This window comes from Coregonus lavaretus (assembly GCF_964263955.1).
Source record: "Coregonus lavaretus genome assembly, chromosome: 9".
In the NCBI taxonomy this organism is placed as follows: domain Eukaryota; kingdom Metazoa; phylum Chordata; class Actinopteri; order Salmoniformes; family Salmonidae; genus Coregonus; species Coregonus lavaretus.
In genome coordinates, this window is record NC_139996.1 from 3,000,393 (window position 1) to 3,024,421 (window position 24,029).

Here is a 24,029-nt window from a genome sequence, read left to right on the forward strand (position 1 = left end):
AGTCTATAATACCTACATGTTTCAAGCAGACCACCAAAGTCCCTGTGCCCAAGAACACTAAGGTAACCTGCCTAAATGACTACCGACCCGTAGCACTCACGTCGGTAGCCATGAAGTGCTTTGAAAGGCTGGTCATGGCTCACATCAACACCATAATCCCAGATACCCTAGACCCACTCCAATTCGCATACCGCCCCAACAGATCCACAGATGACGCAATCTCAATCGCACTCCACACTGCCCTTTCCTACCTGGACAAAAGGAACACCTATGTGAGAATGCTGTTCATTGAGTACAGCACAGCGTTCAACACCATAGTGCCCACTTAGCTCATCACTAAGCTAAGGACCCTGGGACTAAACACCTCCCTCTGCAACTGGATGATGGACTTCCTGACGGGCCGCCCCCAGGTGGTAAGGGTAGGTAACACCATATCTGCCACGCTGATCCTCAACATGGGGGCCCCTCAGGGGTGCGTGCTCAGTCCCCTCCTGTACTCCCTTTTCACCCATGATTGCATGGCCAGGCACGACTCCAACACCATAATTACGTTTGCCGACAACACAACAGTGGTAGGCCTGATCACCGACAACGATGAGACAGCCTATAGGGAGGAGGTCAGAGACCTGGCAGTGTGGTGCCAGGACAACAACCTCTCCCTCAACGTGAGCAAGACAAAGGAGCTGATCGTGGACTACAGGAAAAGGAGGGCCGAACACGCCCCCATTAACATCGCCGGGACTGTAGTGCAGCGGATCAAGAGTTTCAAGTTCCTTGGTGTCCACATCACCAACAAACTATCATGGTCCAAACACACCAAGACAGTCGTGAAGAGGGCACGACAAAGTCTATTCCCCCTCAGGAGACTGAAAAGATTTGGCATGGGTCCCCAGATCCTCAAAAAGTTATACAGCTGCACCATCGAGAGCATTCTGACCGGTTGCATCACCGCCTGCTATGGCAACTGCTTGGCATCTAAGGCACTACAGAGGGTAGTGCGTACGACCCAGTACATCACTGGGGCCAAGCGTCCTGACATCCAGGACCTGTATACTGGGCGGTGTCAGAGGTAAGCCCCAAAAATGTTCTACGACTCCAGTCACCCAAGTCATAGACTGTTATCTCTGCTACCGCACGGCAAGCGGTACCGGAGCGCCAAGTCTAGGACCAAAAGGCTCCTTAACAGCTTCTACCCTCAAGCCATAAATCTGCTGAACAATTAATCAAATGGCCACCCGGACTATTTACATTGACACCCCCCCCATTTGTTTTTACACTGCTGCTACCCGCTGCATAGTCACTTTACCCCTATCTACATGTTCAAATTACCTTGACTAACCTGTACCCCTGCACATTGACTCGGCACCGGTACCCCCTGTATATAGCCTCGTTATTGTTATTTTATTGTTACTTTTTATAATTTTTTACTTTAGTTTATTTGGTAAATATTTCCTTAACTCTTTCTTGAACTGCATTGTTGGTTAAGGGCTCGTAAGTAAGCATTTCACGGTAACCTGTTGTATTCGGCACATATGACAAAAAAAGTTTGGTTTGATTTGATTCGGCTATTTCAGCCACACCCGTTGCTGACAGATGCATCAAATCGAGCACACTGCCATGCAATCTCCATAGACAAACATTGACAGTAGAACGGCCTTACTGAAGAGCTCAGTGACTTTTAACGTTGCACCGTCCTAGGATGCCACCTTTCCAACATGTCAGTTCGTCAAATTTCTGCCCTGCTAGAGCTGCCCCGGTCAACTGTAAGGGCTGTTATTGTGAAGTGGAAATGTCTAGGAGCAACAACGGCTCAGCCGCGAAGTGGTCGGCCACATGAGCTCACAGAACGGGACCTCTGAGTGCTGAAGCGCGTAGTGCGTAAAAATCGTCTGTCCTCGGTTGCAGCACTCACTACTGAGTTCCAAACTGCCTCTGGAAGCAACGTCAGCACAAGAACTGTTCGTCGGGAGCTTCATGAAATGGGTTTCCATGGCCGAGCAGCCGCACACAAGCCTAAGATCACCATGCGCAATGCGAAGCATCGGCTGGAGTGGTGTAAAGCTCGCCGCCATTGGACTCTTGAGCGGTGGAAACGTGTCTCTGGAGTGATGAATCACGCTTCACCATCTGGCAGTCCGACAGACGAATCTGGGTTTGGCGGATGCCAGGACAGTGCATAGTGCCAACTGTAAAGTTTGGTGGAGGAGGAATAATGGTCTGGGGCTGTTTTTCATGGTTCGGGCTAGGCCCCTTAGTTCCAGTGAAGGGAAATCTTAACGCTACAGCATACAATTACATTCTAGACGATTCTGTGCTTCCAACTTTGTGGCAACAGTTTGGGAAAGGCCCTTTCCTGTTTCAGCATGACAATACCCCCGTGCACAAAGCGAGGTCCATACGGAAATGGTTTGTCGAGATCGGTGTGGAAGAACTTGACTGGCCTGCACAGAGACCTGACCTCAACCCCATCGAACACCTTTGGGATGAATCGGAACGCCGACTGCGAGCCAAGGCCTAATCGCCCAACATCAGTGCCCGACCTCACTAATGCTCTTGTGGCTGAAAGGAAGTAAGTCCCCGCAGCAATGTTCCAACATCTAGTGGAAAGCCTTCCCAGAAGAGTGGAGGCTGTTATAGCAGCAAAGGGGGGGACCAACTCCATATTAATGCCCATGATTTTGGACTGCGATGTTTGACGAGCAGGTGTCCACATACTTTTCATGTAGTGCAGGGTTCCCCAACTGGCGGCCCGCGGGTGGTTTTATCTGGCCCCCAAAGTTTTCTGAGGAAAAAAATATATATATATTATTTTTTTGGTGTGGAATTGTAATTGTTGGACATAAAAGACTGTAAAAAAAAACACCAGTAAATCAGCTCCAAGTGATTTTAATTTAAGAAATCTGTTCCCAAGTATTCCCACGCATAATAGAGAGACACGATGTGATCGTATACAAATGTAAGCAAGGTTTGAAATTGTTAGGTCTTAGTTAAACATTATAATTGCAGTCAATTTGCAGTCTACAAATTATTTGTAATTATGTTCCGGCCGGCGGCTGAATCTAGTTGATGATCCCTGATGTAGTGTATATTAGTGTTTTATTTTCCATTTATATATTATTTTTACATTTTTCTTCCACTTGTGTAGATTGTTGACAAAAAAATGACAATTCAATCCATTTTAATCCCACTTTGTAACACAACAAAATGTGGTAAAAGTCAAGGGGTGTGAATACTTTCGGAAGGCACTGTATATTTCACCTGTCAAGTCTTTTCCAATTGGTGCTGATGAAGGGGAGGAGACTAGGAGAGGACAGATTGATGAAGGGGAGGAGACGAGTAGAGGACAGATTGATGAAGGGGAGGTGACGAGGAGAGGACAGATTGATGAAGGGGAGGAGACGAGGAGAGGACAGATTGATGAAGGGGAGGAGACGAGGAGAGGACAGATTGATGAAGGGGAGGAGACGAGGAGAGGACAGATTGATGAAGGGGAGGAGACGAGGAGAGGACAGATTGATGAAGGGGAGGAGACTAGGAGAGGACAGGGGGAGGACAGGAGAGGAGAGGAGAGGACAGATTTTTGTAGTGTCTGTTAAAAATGTACCAAAACAGTTAATCTGCCATGCAATCCCTTTATCTCCCTCAGACTGGCTCAGGAGCAGTGTTCTGTCACCACCACCACCTCCAACTCTGTCACCACCACCACCCCCAACTCTGTCACCACCAGTGACCTGGAGACCAAGCAGAGACGCAAGTGAGTCTGTTCGCCATGACGACAGCGATGTTCCAGCGTTTACAGAGGCTGTCTGTTTAATAGATGTTTGAACGTTCACCTTTAAACACTGGCACGCTGGGAGTGTTCGGCTGTAGTTGAGTGTTATGTGAGTGTTATTTGATATAGTTGAGGTTATGTGCGGTGCCAGAGTTTGGTGTAGTGGTCGACCCAGCTGACTCTGGCCATCTGTGATGGGGGTTCAAACCTGTGATGGGGGTTCAAACCTGTGATGGGGGTTCAAACCTGTGATGGGGGTTCAAACCTGTGATGGGGGTTCAAACCTGTGATGGGGGTTCAAATCGCTGATCTGCAACTTTCAATTCTGTCAGTTTCTCCTCTTATCTGTTTCCCTCTTACCTTTCTGTCTAAATAAAACCCTCTTACCTTTCTGTCTAAATAAAACCCTCTTACCTTTCTGTCTAAATAAAACCCTCTTACCTTTCTGTCTAAATATAACCCTCTTACCTTTCTATCTAAATAAAACCCACTTACCTTTCTAACTGTAGTCATATATTTATAAATGTAGTTAATTTTATTTAAATGTTGTTAAATATATTTAAATGTAGGTAAATGTAGTTATATGTTCTGTGTGTTCCCCTCAGCTCCTATCTGATCCCGATGTGTGATGTCTAAATTATGTTATGGGTAATTGTTCTGTGTTTTCCCCCGGTCCAGATCCTACCTGACCCCGGTTCGGTGATAATGTTATGGGTAATGTTCTGTGTTCCCCGGTCCAGGTCCTACCTGACCCCGGTTCGGTGATAATGTTATGGGTAATGTTCTGTGTTCCCCGGTCCAGGTCCTACCTGACCCCGGTTCGTGACGAAGAGGCTGAGGCTCAGAGGAAGGCTCGCTCCAGACACGCCAGACAGTCACGACGATCCACTCAGGTCAGTCCATCTGCCTAGGGGTGGCTGGTAGCTTAGTGGGTAAGAGCGTTGTGCCAGTAACCGAAAGGTCGCTGGTTCTAATCTCCGAGCCGACTAGGTGAAAAATCAGTCGATGTGCCCTTGAGCAAGGCACTAACCCTAATTGCTCCTGTAAGTCGCTCTGGATAAGAGCGTCTGCTAAATGACTAAAATGTAAAAATGTAAAAAATTTAGACATAGACATTTAACTGACATACTCATACAATAGGATTGAATCAGAATAAGAATTTCAGTTTATTTCCTGAATTGAAATGTAATTGACCCCAAGGTGCTTTAGTGTGTGAAGTAGGTCAGACCGCTGCTCAATAATCATTATTTATACTGTTCAACATTAAGACATGTTGATCTGACATAAGAAGAGGAATGGATTACAAAAACACGGTAATCTGTTACTTTACCAGCAACAATATTGTAATCAGATTACAGATCATTTTGATCAACTAGATGATTACTTCTAAGATTACTTCTGAAAGGATGTTTGCGAGAGAAAACAAATATTTTACACCTTTCTGTTTTATCAATTACATTCAAATCGGCATTGAAAAAAAGGTGCACCTTTTTAAAGTTTATTCCGCCTGAGCGGAGTCTGACCACAAGTGAGAGACCACTGTGACGACGCACCAAATGTGTTTGATGGATCGCGTGAAAAGACCAGGGAATATAGGCTTTTGTAGTCTACAGTCCAATATATGTCTTCTAATGGTGCTACTGCTGCCAAGCATCCAAAGATGATCCAATTGGAAGATACGTTTGGAGGTAAGGACGACAACAGTGGTGTAGTCTACGGGCAATATGGATATGACTTACTGTTGATATCTACATAGGGCATTGACGTTAATCACGCTGCTGCTCTCTCATTTAGCTGTTTATGCCTTACGGATTGTGGTTGCTGTAAATGTGTTTTTTAACCCAATAATGATTGAATTGAAGAAGTGTAAGCTGCCTGTCAATCATAGTTATTTTGCGACCAGTGGACAGCCAGTGAAGAATGCGCTCTTGCGACAGCTGCATAGTGTGGATCACGGGCCTATGGGATAACAGTTTGAGTTCCTCCCTTCTAAACTCCTTCGTGGTATTGTGCTCCACACAGACAACAACTAGTTTAATTTAAGAAGACCACGAGTGGGCCTTTTATTGCTCAATCTAATTTGTGTTGATTCAAAAAAATATATATGTCCATAGGACTAAGGGGACACATGCTCAAACTCACACACTTTTGATAGACTTAAAAGGGGGCAATCTGTAGTTTCTACATCCATTTTTTGGGGGGGACTTATAAATGAATGATGTATACCCATTGATTCTTGAAGAATGTGACTTATAAATGCCTCATGAGCTTATTAGTTCAACGGTCGCATGAGAATCCAAAATATAAGCCTGTTTTTCTCCAATGTTTGTTATTGTTTCAACTGTGGATTTACCCTTAATTAACGAGATATCAAAGTGATACCAACAAAATGTAAACAATAGGCCTGTAATGTGGCATTAATTTTTGACATGCAAGTAGCACTTTTCGGTATTGCTCCTAGCATGCCTTTTCCAAGAGAGCAGCATTTATTTTTCAACTCAACAGCAATGAGCTCAATCAGTCGTCATGACAACAAAATCATAAACAACAGAGTGAGCTAGTGAACAGATTGCTGATTTGCTGGACAGCTACAGGATCGGGGGGTGCAGCTACAGGATCGGGGGTGCACCTACAGGATCGGGGGTGCACCTACAGGATCGGGTGCAGCGCAAACGTCACATTGTAGAGAGAGAGAGGATTGACATAAACGAATACAACATCTCCGTAAATTGTTCGGTGATCAAGAATGTTAACCGTTGCAAGCTCACCAGCAATTTGGCATCAAGCAACAATTACTAGCATAGGCTTTCTGGTGTGTGGTATGTCAAAAGGGCCTTTTAAATTGATAATTGACTTATGAAGCATGAATTTGTTGTTAATAATCACTGTGTGCGAAGACGCACCAGGCGCAACATCTCCCAACGTTTTGTTCTCTCGTTTAAATGCTGTTGCTTTCACACGTTTAAATGCACATGTGGTACATTTATATTCCATCTAATCCTACAATAATTGCTATCGTTTCATCATTCCATCCCCCCCGTACCGTTGCAACACGTAGACGTTTCTGTTTCATGTTTGATAAGAAATAGGCTACGCGTCCTGCGCTCCGCGCTTTGTACGTTGAATAAGAGAAAACGAATAGTGATGAAATAATAATCATCAAGTCTGATTTAAGACGAATGTAACAACGGATGTGCAAATAGCCTTTGACATTGTACAACTAGTTTATTGGTTGCTACTTGGTCCTGGGAGGGGCTGAAATGAAGGCTACCTGTTGGACCTCCTGTTAGACAGATTCAATTTGGTTCTTCAAGGGGAGGCTGTACAGTCTTGCCGTCTACCTGTGTCCGTTCAGACAGGACAGGTTAAGCCTGATACAGAGGCTATTTCTTTTGGTTTATTGCCCGTGAATACCTATTTGGTAAATCTACTTATAGGCTATATTTCGTATATGATATGGCGCTTTCACCATTGGATTAGCAAGACCTGTTAATAAATCTGCCCTCTGAGCAGGTCAACCTGACTTGCCATCTGCCGACTTCATGCCCTATTGACTGCTACAAGGTCCATGTTTTTACATAATCCATATGTGCTGTGAAGTAAATAATCAAAAGTTCTGTCTCCAAATAAATACAGAAAGATTTGAAGTCGCTGCATAAATATATATATATTTCACTTGACTTGACTTGAAAAGACGACTTGACTTTTTCTTAGAATGCACGACTTGGACTCGACTCGAGACTCGACTTGAGACTTGGTCCCACCTCAGGTAAACTCTAACAGTTGATAATATTATTATTTGTCTTTTTCTAATGCCTCTTAAAGGGGAAAATAATCTCAAAGTAATCAGATTACGTTAATGAGTTTGGGTAATCCAAAAGTTACGTTGCTGATGAAAATGTTGGGACAGGTAACTACATTTACATTTACGTCATTTAGCAGACGCTCTTATCCAGAGCGACTTACAAATTGGTGCATTCACCTTATAGCCAGTGGGATAACCACTTTACAATATGTTTATATATATATTTTTTTATTTCTTTGGGGTGGGGTAAGGGGGGGTAGAAGGATTACTTTATCCTATCCCAGGGATTCCTTAAAGAGGTGGGGTTTCAAATGTCTCCGGGAGGTGGTGAGTGTCTCCGGAAGGTGGTGAGTGTCTCCGGGAGGTGGTGAGTGACTCCGGAAGGTGGTGAGTGTCTCCGGAAGGTGGTGAGTGTCTCCGGAAGGTGGTGAGTGTCTCCGGGAGGTGGTGAGTGTCTCCGGAAGGTGGTGAGTGACTCCGGAAGGTGGTGAGTGACTCCGGAAGGTGGTGAGTGACTAACTAGTAACTGTAACAGATTTACATTTAGAAAGTAACAGGACCAGCACCTTCTATCTGTTGTCCAATCAGGGCGTGACGCTCACAGACCTGCAGGAAGCTGAGAAGACCATGAAGACGGACAAAGGGACAGAAAAGACAAAGGAAGAGGAGGAAGAGAAGAAGAGGAAGAAGGCAGAAGAGGTGTTTATATGTTTAAAATGTCTTAAGGTTTATGAGGGGGGTTGTACAACATCATGCAAGTGACGTCACCCACCGTGGGACCTACTGTCGATTTTCTTGATCAGTTGATGGTGCCGAGTTGTGTCGGCGTGGGTTGCAAATGTTACACCTGTATGTTGGATGTGATATGTCGTAGCGATGGTAAAGAACTGCGTTGATGTATTATGTTATGGTTGATTACATTACTATTGTCTTCAGGAGGTAAGCTGGAGGTCCCGTATCGCCAGCCTGCAGAAGTCTGACCTGTTGGGGTTGACTCAACCCGCTGGTACCCTTCGCCCCCAGACCTCCGGCCAGGAGAGTAGTGCAGGAGGGGAAAGTGAGAGTGACCGTATCGTCAGGGAGAGACGGAGGGCCAGGAGGAGAGCTCAGAGAGCCGGAGAGGTGAGTGCTTTATAACCAGGGGTTAGAACTGGTTCAGGGAACAGAACTGAACCAGGAACGAAAGTGGTCCATACTATTCCGGAACAGAACCGTTTTTTTAAAATTCCAGGCATTTTTTTCAGTCGAACAAAAAAAAAATGCATCAAAGCACCTATGCAAAGCCCTCACTCTGTCACTCAGAAACGTATTCCAGTGTCTGCCTGCCAGCTGGAAACCTTTGCCAGTGTGTGTTTATGCGTGTTCCAGTGTCTGCCTGCCAGCTGGAAACCTTTGCCAGTGTGTGTTTATGCGTATTCCAGTGTCTGCCTGCCAGCTGGAAACCTTTGCCAGTGTGTGTTTATGCGTATTCCAGTGTCTGCCTGCCAGCTGGAAACCTTTGCCAGTGTGTGTTTATGCGTATTCCAGTGTCGGCCTGCCAGCTGGAAACCTTTGCCAGTGTGTGTTTATGCGTATTCCAGTGTCTGCCTGCCAGCTGGAAACCTTTGCCAGTGTGTGTTTATGCGTATTCCAGTGTCTGCCTGCCAGCTGGAAACCTTTGCCAGTGTGTGTTTATGCGTATTCCAGTGTCTGCCTGCCAGCTGGAAACCTTTGCCAGTGTGTGTTTATGCGTATTCCAGTGTCTGCCTGCCAGCTGGAAACCTTTGCCAGTGTGTGTTTATGCGTATTCCAGTGTCTGCCTGCCAGCTGGAAACCTTTGCCAGTGTGTGTTTATGCGTATTCCAGTTTCTGCCTGCCAGCTGGAAACCTTTGCCAGTGTGTGTTTATGCTACCTCCCTCTCCCCCTTCCAAAGCAGAGGCTACTGACCTTACAAGCTTTATTCAGAAGAAAGGGAGAGAGAGATTTAATTAGCTAGAGAAGAATGGATTCACTTTTTCAATGCTAGTTAAGGATACTATAGGCCTAGTGATCACGTTTCACGTTGGATTTATTAACTACAAAATGGTAAGAAGTGTTTTTAATTCTGGTGCCGCTCACCACACACACACAAGCTTGTTAGCTAGCTAGCCCAAAGGACATTCAGCGTTCCTCCATAGAAGCCGCTCCTCCGTAGGTATTATTCTGTGGACCTAATCCAGATAATGCATGTCATAACAAGATGCCGAGTGCTTCATGCCTCCTCCTCAACCCTCTCTCGCTCTCTCCTCACCCGTAACATTTCAGTGGCATCTTGCGCCATTGGCTACACTCGTCTGTCCATCACGTATGTAAACAACCAGCTCGCCGGCTCTATCCGCACTGATTGGTGAAGTCATTTAATGAGCTAAATGTACAAAAAAATATATATGAATTATATAAACTGGTACCTTTTTGGGGTTCAAACCGGTTCAGAACTTTATTTTGCTGGTCGGAACAGTGGAACGGAACGTAAAAATTATGTTTCTATTCAGAACGAAACTATTGGAAAATAATATCGGTTCCAACCCCTGCTTATAACCCTATAAAAGCCTTGCACATAAGGATGGCATTGGCATCATACAGTTGAAGTCGGAGGTTTACATACACCTTAGCCAAATACATTTAAACTCAGTTTTTCACAATTCCTGACATTTAATCCTAGTAAAAATTCCCTGTCTTAGGTCAGTTAGGATCACCACTTTTATTTTAAGAATGTGAAATGTCAGAATAATAGTAGAGAGAATGATTTATCTCAGCTTTTATTTCTTTCATCACATTCCCAGTGGGTCAGAAGTTTACATGCACTCAATTAGTATTTGGTAGCATTGCCTTTAAATTGTTTAACTTGGGTCAAACATTTCGGGTAGCCTTCCACAAGCTTCCCACTATAAGTTGGGTGAATTTTGGCCCATTCCTCCTGACAGAGCTGGTGTAACTGAGTCAGGTTTGTAGGCCTCCTTGCTCGCACACGCTTTTTCAGTTCTGCCCACACATTTTCTATAGGATTGAGGTCAGGGCTTTGTGATGACCACTCCAATACCTTGACTTTGTTGTCCTTAAGCCATTTTGCCACAACTTTGGAAGTATGCTTGGGGTCATTGTCCATTTGGAAGACCCATTTGTGACCAAGCTTTAACTTCCTGACTGATGTCTTGAGATGTTGCTTCAATATATCCACATAATTTTCCTTCCTCATGATGCCATCTATTTTGTGAAGTGCACCAGTCCCTCCTGCAGCAAAGCACCCCCACAGCATGATGCTGCCACCCCCGTGCTTCACGGTTGGGATGGTGTTCTTCGGCTTGCAAGTACCCCCTTTTTCCTCCAAACATAACGATGGTCATTATGGCCAAACAGTTCTATTTTTGTTTCATCAGACCAGAAGACATTTCTCCAAAAAGTACGATCTTTGTCCCCATGTGCAGTTGCAAACCGTAGTCTGGCTTTTTTATGGCGGTTTTGGAGCAGTGGCTTCTTCCTTGCTGAGCGGCCTTTCAGGTTATGTTGATATAGGACTCGTTTTACTGTGGATATAGATACTTTTGTACCTGTTTCCTCCAGCATCTTCACAGGGTCCTTTGCTGTTGTTCTGGGATTGATTTGCACTTTTCGCACCAAAATACGTTAATCTCTAGGAGACAGAACGTGTCTCCTTCCTGAGCGGTATGACGGCTGCGTGGTCCCATGGTGTTTATACTTGCGTACTATTATTTGTACAGATGAACGTGGTACCTTCAGGCGTTTGGAAATTGCTCCCAAGGATGAACCAGACTTGTGGAGGCCTACACATTTTTTTCTGAGGTCTTGGCTGATTTCTTTTGATTTTCACATGATGTCAAGCAAAGAGGCACTGAGTTTGAAGGTAGGCCTTGAAATACATCCACAGGTACACCTCCAATTGACTCAAAATATGTCAATTAGCCTATCAGAAGCTTCTAAAGCCATGACATAATTTTCTGGAATTTTCAAAGCTGTTTAAAAGCACAGTCAACTTAGTGTATGTAAACTTCTGACCCACTGGAATTGGGATACAGTGAATTATAAGTGAAATAATCTGTCTGTAAACAATTGTTGGAAAAATTACTTGTGTCATGCACAAAGTAGATGTCCTAACCGACTTGCCAAAACTATAGTTTGTTAACAAGAAATGTGTGGAGTGGTTGAAAAACGAGTTTTAATGACTCCAACCTAAGTGTATGTAAACTTCCGACTTCAACTGTATATGGGCGGCAGGTAGCCTAGCAGTTAAGAGCATTGGGCCAGTAACCAAAAGGTCGCTGGTTCGAATCCCCGAGCCGACTAGGTAAAGAAATCTGTCTGTGCCTTTTGAGCAAGGCTCTTAACCCTAATTGCTCCTGTAAGGTGAGTGCATGAGCTAGTCCTGGTTATGACCTTTCAACGGGGCGACATAGACATTATAACCTGTCATAGTCCTGTTTGTAACCTGTCGCAAGGATGACATTGGCATCCACAATGAGTGGTTATAAGGTTACTAGGTTATATCCTGGTAATGATAATGAGGACATTGACATCCATAATGAGTGGTTATAAGGTTACTAGGTTATATCCTGGTAATAACAATGAGGACATTGACATCCATAATGAGTGGTTATAAGGTTACTAGGTTATATCCTGGTAATGATAATGAGGACATTGACATCCATAATGAGTGGTTATAAGGTTACTAGGTTATATCCTGGTAATAATAATGAGGACATTGACATCCATAATGAGTGGTTATAAGGTTACTAGGTTATATATAATAATAATAATAATATGCCATTTAGCAGACGCTTTTATCCAAAGCGACTTACAGTCATGCGTGCATACATTTTTGTGTATGGGTGGTCCCGGGGATCGAACCCACTACCTTGGCGTTACAAGCGCCGTGCTCTACCAGCTGAGCTACAGAGGACCACATCCTGGTAATGATAATGAGGACATTGACATCCATAATGAGTGGTTATAAGGTTACTAGGTTATATCCTGGTAATGATAATGAGGACATTGACATCCATAATGAGTGGTTATAAGGTTACTAGGTTATATCCTGGTAATAACAATGAGGACATTGACATCCATAATGAGTGGTTATAAGGTTACTAGGTTATATCCTGGTAATGATAATGAGGACATTGACATCCATAATGAGTGGTTATAAGGTTACTAGGTTATATCCTGGTAATAATAATGAGGACATTGACATCCATAATGAGTGGTTATAAGGTTACTAGGTTATATATAATAATAATAATAATATGCCATTTAGCAGACGCTTTTATCCAAAGCGACTTAGTCATGCGTGCATACATTTTTGTGTATGGGTGGTCCCGGGGATCGAACCCACTACCTTGGCGTTACAAGCGCCGTGCTCTACCAGCTGAGCTACAGAGGACCACATCCTGGTAATGATAATGAGGACATTGACATCCATAATGAGTGGTTATAAGGTTACTAGGTTATATCCTGGTAATGATAATGAGGACATTGACATCCATAATGAGTGGTTATAAGGTTACTAGGTTATATCCTGGTAATGATAATGAGGACATTGACATCCATAATGAGTGGTTATAAGGTTACTAGGTTATATCCTGGTAATGATAATGAGGACATTGACATCCATAATGAGTGGTTATAAGGTTACTAGGTTATATCCTGGTAATAACAATGAGGACATTGACATCCATAATGAGTGGTTATAAGGTTACTAGGTTATATCCTGGTAATGATAATGAGGACATTGACATCCATAATGAGTGGTTATAAGGTTACTAGGTTATATCCTGGTAATAATAATGAGGACATTGACATCCATAATGAGTGGTTATAAGGTTACTAGGTTATATATAATAATAATAATAATATGCCATTTAGCAGACGCTTTTATCCAAAGCGACTTAGTCATGCGTGCATACATTTTTGTGTATGGGTGGTCCCGGGGATCGAACCCACTACCTTGGCGTTACAAGCGCCGTGCTCTACCAGCTGAGCTACAGAGGACCACATCCTGGTAATGATAATGAGGACATTGACATCCATAATGAGTGGTTATAAGGTTACTAGGTTATATCCTGGTAATGATAATGAGGACATTGACATCCATAATGAGTGGTTATAAGGTTACTAGGTTATATCCTGGTAATGATAATGAGGACATTGACATCCATAATGAGTGGTTATAAGGTTACTAGGTTATATCCTGGTAATGATAATGAGGACATTGACATCCATAATGAGTGGTTATAAGGTTACTAGGTTATATCCTGGTAATAACAATGAGGACATTGACATCCATAATGAGTGGTTATAAGGTTACTAGGTTATATCCTGGTAATGATAATGAGGACATTGACATCCATAATGAGTGGTTATAAGGTTACTAGGTTATATCCTGGTAATAATAATGAGGACATTGACATCCATAATGAGTGGTTATAAGGTTACTAGGTTATATATAATAATAATAATAATATGCCATTTAGCAGACGCTTTTATCCAAAGCGACTTACAGTCATGCGTGCATACATTTTTGTGTATGGGTGGTCCCGGGGATCGAACCCACTACCTTGGCGTTACAAGCGCCGTGCTCTACCAGCTGAGCTACAGAGGACCACATCCTGGTAATGATAATGAGGACATTGACATCCATAATGAGTGGTTATAAGGTTACTAGGTTATATCCTGGTAATGATAATGAGGACATTGACATCCATAATGAGTGGTTATAAGGTTACTAGGTTATATCCTGGTAATGATAATGAGGACATTGACATCCATAATGAGTGGTTATAAGGTTACTAGGTTATATCCTGGTAATGATAATGAGGACATTGACATCCATAATGAGTGGTTATAAGGTTACTAGGTTATATCCTGGTAATAATAATGAGGACATTGACATCCATAATGAGTGGTTATAAGGTTACTAGGTTATATCCTGGTAATAATAATGAGGACATTGACATCCATAATGTATTGACCTGCTGTAGAGTGATGACAACGACATGAGTGGAGAGGAGGGGTTTGGAGGCAATGGGCAGGATCCACAGACAGACAGCCATTCCAGCACCAGGTATGGATCCCACCTTTACACTCTGCTCTTTGATCTGTCCTGTCCTGTTTCCTGACTGTCATAGAAGTGACTGGTATCTGAGGTGTCATTATAATATCTCTGACCTCTGACCCCTGCTTTACCCAGGTCTGACGTGTCATGTAACGACAGAGGAGGAGGCTCTGAGACCAAGGATTACAAGAAGGTAGGGAGATGGAATAAAGTTCGAATGGTTGGAAGGGTCTAGTCAATATTAGGAGTCCCATCCTGTCCAATTTTGGACTCTTTCTCTCTCCATGTCTCCCGCTCTCTCTTCCACTCTCTATAACTCTTGCTCTCTCTGTCTCTGTCTGTCTCTCTCTCTCTCTCTCTCTCTCTCTCTCTCTCTCTCTCTCTCTCTCTCTCTCTCTCTCTCTCTCTCTCTCTCTCTGTCTCTCTCTCTCTGTTTCCGTTTCACGCGCTCTCTCAAAAATATATTGACATTGTTTTTGACATGTATAGTGGAATGGAATTCTATTTCAAACATTGCTTGTTTGTATTAATTAAAATGTCATCTCTTTCTGTCCCAGCTGTTCGAGGAGGTGTCCAGGGAGAATGGTCAGCTCCAGTCTCAGCTGCAGGACGCCCAGAGGACCATCTCTCAGACCAGACTGGACCTGGACAAGGCTACACAGGTCCGACATTAAGCTTACATTGCTGTGTGTCTCCTTGTCTTATTTCTGTTGAAAATAACTGCTAGGTAGTTTGGTTGTTGAAAATAACTGATTGGTAGTTTGGTTGTTGAAAATAACTGCTAGGTAGTTTGGTTGTTGAAAATAACTGATTGGTAGTTTGGTTGTTGAAAATAACTGATTGGTAGTTTGGTTGTTGAAAATAACTGCTAGGTAGTTTGGTTGTTGAAAATAACTGATTGGTAGTTTGGTTGTTGAAAATAACTGCTAGGTAGTTTGGTTGTTGAAAATAACTGCTAGGTAGTTTGGTTGTTGAAAATAACTGATTGGTAGTTTGGTTGTTGAAAATAACTGCTAGGTAGTTTGGTTGTTGAAAATAACTGATTGGTAGTTTGGTTGTTGAAAATAACTGCTAGGTAGTTTGGTTGTTGAAAATAACTGCTAGGTAGTTTGGTTGTTGAAAATAACTGCTAGGTAGTTTGGTTGTTGAAAATAACTGCTAGGTAGTTTGGTTGTTGAAAATAACTGATTGGTAGTTTGGTTGTTGAAAATAACTGATTGGTAGTTTGGTTGTTGAAAATAACTGATTGGTAGTTTGGTTGTTGAAAATAACTGCTAGGTAGTTTGGTTGTTGAAAATAAATAAAATAATAATAATATGCCATTTAGCAGACGCTTTTATCCAAAGCGAAATAACTGATTGGTAGTTCCCTAACACGCATATCCGAAGCCAAAGCCATGAGCAGGCAGGTCTTGTAGGACAGGATATTCAGATCCACCACCTCCAGTGTTTCTTTTCCCCCACAATTTCCTGATGTCCAATTGGTAGTTACAGCCTTGTCCCATCGCTGCAACTCCCCTACGGACTCGGGAGAGGTGAAGGTCGAGAGCCATGCGTCCTCCGAAAACACCACCCTGCCAAGCCGCGCTGCTTCTTGACAGTTCACAACTAAATGTTTGCCAGCTAGATATCTTATAACTATTAAGTTAACTGTCTCAAATGTGATAAATGCTCTGCTAATGTAGTATCTAGTTAGCTATCTAGCCAAGTGGTTAGCTTCTTCCAAAATCATGCTTCTCATGGAAACAGCAGAGAATCCCCTCCTGGATCAAGAGCCTTGCTGTCTAATATATTTATTTGCGTGCAGCAACCTGTGAGTAGCATTTTTGAGTAGTTTAGGTCAGAGAATGTATAAAAATCTTCGCAATCCGCTCGTTAGCATTTAGTTAGCATTCTCTGGGATTTTACATGTACTTGTTTGCATTGCTAACCTTCAGATTACCGAGGCTGTGGGGTTAGAACATAGTGCCCCTTGTGTTCAGTGCCGGTATTACCGAATATCCCGGGTATGGTGTGACGATCTGGATACCGTCCATGCCTACCAGCATTATACATTTCATAATGACCACAATAAGCAGTCTTCTGCATACTGTTGACATTTATTGACGTGAACATCTGCGGGTGTGTTGTTACAGAGACAGGAGCGGTTTAGTTGTTCAGCAACGCTGGAGCTGGAGAAGAAGGTAAGTCCCTCCTCTTCCTTCCTGCCGTGTGTGGCTTGGCTTGTGTTGTGTTATATATATAGTAACTAGTACAGTAACTAGTGTCAAACACCTGATGCTGAGCCTGGCCTCACGACTGACTGCTGCTGCCTGACCCGCTTTCTTCCTTCTCTCTCTCTCTCTCTCTCTCTCTCTCTCTCTCTCTCTCTCTCTCTCTCTCTCTCTCTCTCTCTCTCTCTCTCTCTCTCTCTCTCTCTCTCTCTGTCTCTCTCTGTCTCTCTCTGTCTCTGTCTCTCTCTCTCTCTCTCTCTCTCTCTCTCTCTCTGTCTCTCTCTCTCTCTCTCTCTCTGTCTCTCTGTCTCTCTCTCTCTCTGTCTCTCTCTGTCTCTCTCTCTGTCTCTGTCTCTCTCTCTCTCTCTCTCTCTCTCTCTCTCTCTCTCTCTCTCTGTCTCTCTCTCTCTCTCTGTCTCTGTCTCTCTCTCTGTCTCTCTCTCTGTCTCTGTCTCTCTCTCTCTCTGTCTCTCTCTGTCTCTCTCTGTCTCTGTCTCTCTCTCTCTGTCTCTCTCTCTGTCTCTGTCTCTCTCTCTCTCTGTCTCTCTCTGTCTCTGTCTCTCTCTCTCTCTCTGTCTCTGTCTCTCTCTGTCTCTGTCTCTCTCTGTCTCTGTCTCTCTCTCTCTGTCTCTCTCTCTGTCTCTGTCTCTCTCTCTGTCTCTCTCTCTCTCTCTGTATCTCTCTCTGTCTCTCTCTCTGTCTCTCTCTCTCTGTCTCTCTGTCTCTCTCTCTCTCTCTGTCTCTCTCTCTGTCTCTCTCTCTGTCTCTCTCTCTCTCTCTCTCTGTGTCTCTCTCTCTCTCTGTCTCTCTCTGTCTCTCTCTCTCTCTCTGTCTCTCTCTCTCTCTCTGTCTCTCTCTCTCTCTCTCTCTGTCTCATCAGGAGCGACGGATGTTGGAGCGGCGTGTGGCTGAGCTGGAGGCGGAGTTGAAGGTGAAAAGTTCAAATAGTATCCGAAATCTTTGAAATCCATTAGCTGGGCTTTGATTGAGATTGCCATGAAATCGAAGTATTTGACAGATAACAAATAGCATTTGAACCCAGCTTTAACTCCACACAGACACCGCATGCACACGCATGATTACAGCTCGCTGCTTCTTTCACAGCTTGTGCTGCAATTCACTAGTGTTGTAGCAATACATTGAGTCTGTGTCCGAAATTGCACCCTATTCCCTATATAGTGCACTACTTTTGACCAGGGCACATAGAGTACCACAGTATGAGTCATAATACCCATAACACCTAGCGGTCAAACAGGGAAATGGTTCCAATCGTTTTTACACCTTTCATTTTTCCCCATAAGGGATCTTAGAAACACTTAAAATAAGGGCTGTGTTTCGTGTAGGCTTACCCTGGTGTGACGTTTTGCTAGCCGTGCAAATCTCTCTAGGACAAGGTGACTTTTATACATTCGTCTGTATTTACCCGCAAAATATGAACTGCTAATAAGCTGCTAATATGGCTATCATAAAGAACTACAACCATGATGATCTATCTCTTTACCAGATCACCCCGTAACACTTCTCCTTTTCTCCTGTCTTCAATCTATCTCTTCACCAGATCACCCCGTAACCCTCCTCCTGATCTCCTGTCTTCAATCTATCTCTTCACCAGATCACCCCGTAACCCTCCTCCTGATCTCCTGTCTTCAATCTATCTCTTCACCAGATCACCCCGTAACCCTCCTCCTGATCTCCTGTCTTCAATCTATCTCTTCACCAGATCACCCCGTAACCCTCCTCCTGATCTCCTGTCTTCAATCTATCTCTTCACCAGATCACCCCGTAACCCTCCTCCTGATCTCCTGTCTTCAATCTATCTCTTCACCAGATCACCCCGTAACCCTCCTCCTGTTCTCCTGTCTTCAATCTATCTCTTCACCAGATCACCCCGTAACACTTCTCCTGTCTTCAATCTATCTCTTCACCAGATCACCCCATAACACTCCTCATGATCTCCTGTTTTCTTGTCCAAACACTCATCCTACCATCCTCCTTTTGCTGTGTTCATTTAACTCTCCATTTCTATTGCAGACATAACTGAGCTCAAATAGGTGTTAACCTGAACAGCATGAAAATCCAATGATTGATCTCTCTGATAGTACATACGATTGTTACAGTTGTTCTGTAAAGAAAGTCAATGTTAGTTAGTTTTCAGCCCAACAAACAGCTGAAGCCAATGTCAGTTAGTTTTCAGCCCAACAAAAAGCTGAAGTCAATGTCAGTCAGTTTTCAACCAAACAATTAAAGTCAATGTCCGCGTCCCAGATGACACCTCTTTGGGCCCTGGTAAAAAGTAGTGCACTGAGTATACCAAACATTAGCAACACATCTTCCTAATTTTGCCCTCAGAACAGCCTCAATTCATTGGGGCGTGGACTTTACAAGGTGTCGAAAGCGTACCACAGGGATGCTGGCCCATGTTGACTCCAATGCTTCCCACAGTTGTGTCAAGTTGGCTGGATGTCGTTTGGGTGGTGGACCATTCTTGATACACACGGGAAACTGTTAAGCGTGAAAAACCCAGCAGCGTTGCAGTTCTTGACACACTCAAACCGGTGCGCCTGGCACCTACTACCATACCCCGTTCAAAGGCACCTAAATGTTTTGTCTTGCCCATTCACCGTCTGAATGGCACACATACACAATCCATGTCTCAATTGTCTCGAGGCTTAAAAATCCTTCTTTAACCTGTCTCCTCCCCTTCATCTACACTGATTGAAGTGGATTTAACAAGTGACATCAATAAGGGATCATAGCTTTCACCTGGATTCACCTGGTCAGTCTGTCATGGAAAGAGCAGGTTCTTAATGTTTTGTATACTCAGTGTGTAGGGGTGCATTGGATGTATCCAATGTCAGTTTTTCAACCAATAACAACTTTGTTCCTCTAGGTGCTAGGTGACCTGAGAGCTGACAACCAGCGACTGAAAGATGAGAACGGAGCGCTGATCAGGGTCATCAGCAAGCTTTCCAAATAGTCATCAACAAGCTCTCCAAATAGTCATCAACAAGCTCTCCAAATAGTAAGAGGGAATTTTTCCTCTCCCTCCCTCCCGAGAAAAGAGAGAGAGAGAGAGAGAGAGAGACGCAGCCATGACAACAGCTCGCATAGTAGTAACGAGTCGTGACAGCAGCCAAATGCCCATGACAATGTGCACCAGGGGGGAAAACACTAATAAACACACAGACCTATAGTCTTCTTTGCGTGCCACACACACACTCTCCATGCACATTGGACCAGTCCAAGGCATCTTGTTCCCTTTACATAACTCTCCCACCAAGTAAGGATTTGTTTTGTGACCACCACATTCACACAACCTTTACCATCACCAACCCACTCCACTATTGTAATAACTACCGATCCCTGTCCCTCCCACTCAAATGATCCTACCCACAAATACACCCTTTATAGAGGCTTTAACTGACTCCATCCATAACCTGGATCCATACCATAGACATCCATCCAGCTTTCTTTGTGTAACATCCTAAACTCTAAACAGAAACCATGACCTTTCATAACAGTTTGGGCCTGTTTCCTGGACACAGATTAAGCCTAGCCCAGACCTAATTGAGGTTCTGCTCTGCATTGAGCAAGCTTTTTAGTCCAGGACTAGGTTTAGTCTGTGAAGATAAAGATACATACGTGGGAATACTGCCCGTGTCCGGGAAACCAGCCCTTAACGTTTCTCAGTTGAAGAACCGGTTTAAGAAACAGAAACCATGAAACTGGTTAAACTTTCAATATTCAGTCACTTTCAGAGTTCAATCTCTAAAATAAAGACCAGGGGGAAACCCAATCCATGAGCCTCTTAATCTGGTAAAATCATTCCACATCCATCAGCCTCTTAATCTGGTAGTGTCATTCCACATCCATGAGCCTTTTAATCTGGTAATGTCATTCCACATCCATGAGCCTCTTAATCTGGTCATTCCACATCCATGAGCCTCTTAATCTGGTAATGTCATTCCACATCCATGAGCCTCTTAATCTGGTCATTCCACATCCATGAGCCTCTTAATCTGGTAATGTCATTCCACATCAATGAGCCTCTTAATCTGGTAATGTCATTCCACATCCATGAGCCTCTTAATCTGGTAGTGTCATTCCACATCCATGAGCCTCTTAATCTGGTAATGTCATTCCACATCCATGAGCCTCTTAATCTGGTAATGTCATTCCACATCCATGAGCCTCTTAATCTGGTAATGTCATTCCACATCCATGAGCCTCTTAATCTGGTAGTGTCATTCCACATCCATCAGCCTCTTAATCTGGTAGTGTCATTCCACATCCATGAGCCTCTTAATCTGGTAATGTCATTCCACATCCATGAACCTCTTTATCTGGTAATGTCATTCCACATCCATGAGCCTCTTAATCTGGTAATGTCATTCTACATCCACGAGCCTCTTAATCTGGTAATGTCATTCCACATCCATGAGCCTCTTAATCTGGTAATGTCATTCTACATCCATGAGGCTCTTAATCTGGTAGTGTCATTCCACATCCATGAGCCTCTTAATCTGGTCATTCCACATCCATGAGCTTTTTAATCTGGTAGTGTCATTCCACATCCATGAGCCTCTTAATCTGGTCATTCCACATCCATGAGCCTCTTAATCTGGTAGTGTCATTCCACATCCATGAGCCTCTTAATCTGGTAATGTCATTCCACATCCATGAACCTCTTAATCTGGTAATGTCATTCCACATCCATGAGCCTCTTAATCTGGTAATGTCATTCCACATCCATGAGCCTCTTAATCTGGTAATGTCATTCCACATCCATGAACCTCTTAATCTGGTAATGTCATTCCACATCCATGAGCCTCTTAATCTGGTAGTGTCATTCCACTCCACATGTGTTTTGAACCCACCTACCTCTCCCACCACCGATGCACTCCTCCCCCTCACAAACTATTGTGACCACAGTCGCTGCATCCCAAATGGCACCCTATTCCCTATGTAGTGCACTACTTTAGGGCCCTGGTCAAAACTAGTGCACTATATAGGGTGTCATTTGGGATGTACCCAGACACACACAGACCACAGACGAACTCCATGCTCCTTTTAAATGACCACAGACAGAGCAGTCTGTTGACCACTGCACTTTACTCACCATCAGCCAGGCAGGCCAAGCTAAGCGATCACAGATCAGTGCAGCACCAGGCAAAGCTAAGCGATCACAGATCAGTGAGGCTTCGCCCCACGTCCTGAGTCATGCTAATACAAAAACAGCTCCTCTCCTACACGAATCTGCATCCCAATAATCTGTCCTTTCTCCTGACGGGTTGCACCTGTGCACTCCGTCACAAATGTAAAAGTCTTGAATAGGCATGGGCTTCACCGTGTTTTTATACCAGTCATTTGCTTTTATACCATGATAAGAAGTGAACAATTTGGTAGAAAGCAACGATTATCGGGATGCAAAGGACTCCCTCCTTAGGTTTCTATTGGGTAGGAAGGAGGGGGAGGATGGAGGGAGGGAGGGAGGTGAGGTATCGCCGCAGACCTGAGGGTCAAAGATCATTGCACAATATTAGAGAGACTTGCTGTTCTGTAAAAACCTATATGCTATGCATTGTTTATTATTATTATTATTATTATTATTATTATCATGATAAATATTATTTTCATATTTTTCCATTTATCTGATGTCAATCTCTCCCACTTTGAAAGGGAGGAAAATTGTTGGTTATGTATATTATATTATAAATAATATTAGTTTTGAATGAATAATAATAATAACCTTCAGAAGTGAATTCCATGTAGTCTTCTTCCCCCACCATGTTGGTCTAAGATATTACATGGAGGATGGCACTTAATAAAGGATGTGTGTGTCTGTATCCAGTGTTTGATTTCATTCTGTGTCTCTGTATCCAGGGGTTGACTGTGTGTCTGTATCCAGGGGTTGACTGTGTGTCTGTATCCAGGGGATGACTGTGTGTCTGTATCCAGTGTTTGATTTCATTCTGTGTCTCTGTATCCAGGGGTTGACTGTGTCTCTGTATCCAGGGGTTGACTGTGTGTCTGTATCCAGGGGATGACTGTGTGTCTGTATCCAGTGTTTGATTTCATTCTGTGTCTCTGTATCCAGGGGTTGACTGTGTCTCTGTATCCAGGGGTTGACTGTGTGTCTGTATCCAGGGGATGACTGTGTGTCTGTATCCAGTGTTTGATTTAATTCTGTGTCTCTGTATCCAGGGGTTGACTGTGTCTCTGTATCCAGGGGTTGACTGTGTGTCTGTATCCAGGGGATGACTGTGTGTCTGTATCCAGGGGATGACTGTGTGTCTCTGTATCCAGGGGTTGACTGTGTGTCTGTATCCAGGGGTTGACTGTGTGTCTGTATCCAGGGGATGACTGTGTGTCTGTATCCAGGGGATGACTGTGTGTCTGTATCCAGGGGATGACTGTGTGTCTCTGTATCCAGGGGTTGACTGTGTGTCTGTATCCAGGGGTTGACTGTGTGTCTGTATCCAGGGGTTGACTGTGTGTCTGTTGTGTGTCTCTGTATCCAGGGGTTGAGAGAGTGTGTGTTGTGTGAGAGGGAGAGAGACTGTTGTTGATCAGAGGAATGTTGTCATCGTTTGATCCTCCTGACAGTTGCAAGGTCAAGCTACTTCTTGCAACATTGCATCTCCAAGACTTACTGCAAGTGTAAGGGTATGTTTCCCAGACACATATTAACCCTAGTCCTGGACTAAATAGAACGCTCAATAGAGCATCTCTATTGAAATGGCTTTTTAGTCCAGAACTAGGTTTAGTCTGTGTCTGGGAAAACAGTCCAAAGTGTTTTATATAGACTCAAAGAAGTTGTGAGACCGTTAGAAGTATTTGGAGATGTACTGTAGGTTCACATCCATCCACCGGTAACACTATGGTTCACATCCATCCACCGGTAACACTATGGTTCACATCCATCCACCGGTAACACTATGGTTCACATCCATCCACCGGTAACACTATGGTTCACATCCATCCACCGGTAACACTATGGTTCACATCCATCCACCGGTAACACTATGGTTCACATCCATCCACCGGTAACACTATGGTTCACATCCATCCACCGGTAACACTATGGTTCACATCCATCCACCGGTAACACTATGGTTCACATCCATCCACCGGTAACACTATGGTTCACATCCA

General features: G+C 43.7%; 1 protein-coding gene across 2 annotated transcripts in view; it reads left to right on the forward strand.

Moving 5' to 3' along the window:
• LOC311134941 (protein phosphatase 1 regulatory subunit 12C-like) overlaps window positions 1-22,531 on the forward strand; it is a 57,696-nt gene extending 35,165 nt beyond the window's left edge. For both annotated transcript variants that reach the window (XM_084168709.1, XM_084168710.1), the window contains 10 exons: window positions 3,647-3,754; window positions 4,575-4,665; window positions 8,166-8,276; window positions 8,514-8,699; window positions 14,589-14,671; window positions 14,798-14,855; window positions 15,220-15,324; window positions 16,797-16,844; window positions 17,755-17,805; window positions 19,765-22,531. In XM_084168709.1, the coding sequence (XP_084024835.1) occupies window positions 3,647-3,754; window positions 4,575-4,665; window positions 8,166-8,276; window positions 8,514-8,699; window positions 14,589-14,671; window positions 14,798-14,855; window positions 15,220-15,324; window positions 16,797-16,844; window positions 17,755-17,805; window positions 19,765-19,851 (928 nt within the window). In that variant the 3' untranslated portion in view covers window positions 19,852-22,531. The remainder of the gene's footprint in view (window positions 1-3,646; window positions 3,755-4,574; window positions 4,666-8,165; window positions 8,277-8,513; window positions 8,700-14,588; window positions 14,672-14,797; window positions 14,856-15,219; window positions 15,325-16,796; window positions 16,845-17,754; window positions 17,806-19,764) is intronic.
• Window positions 22,532-24,029: the final 1,498 nt, after the last annotated feature.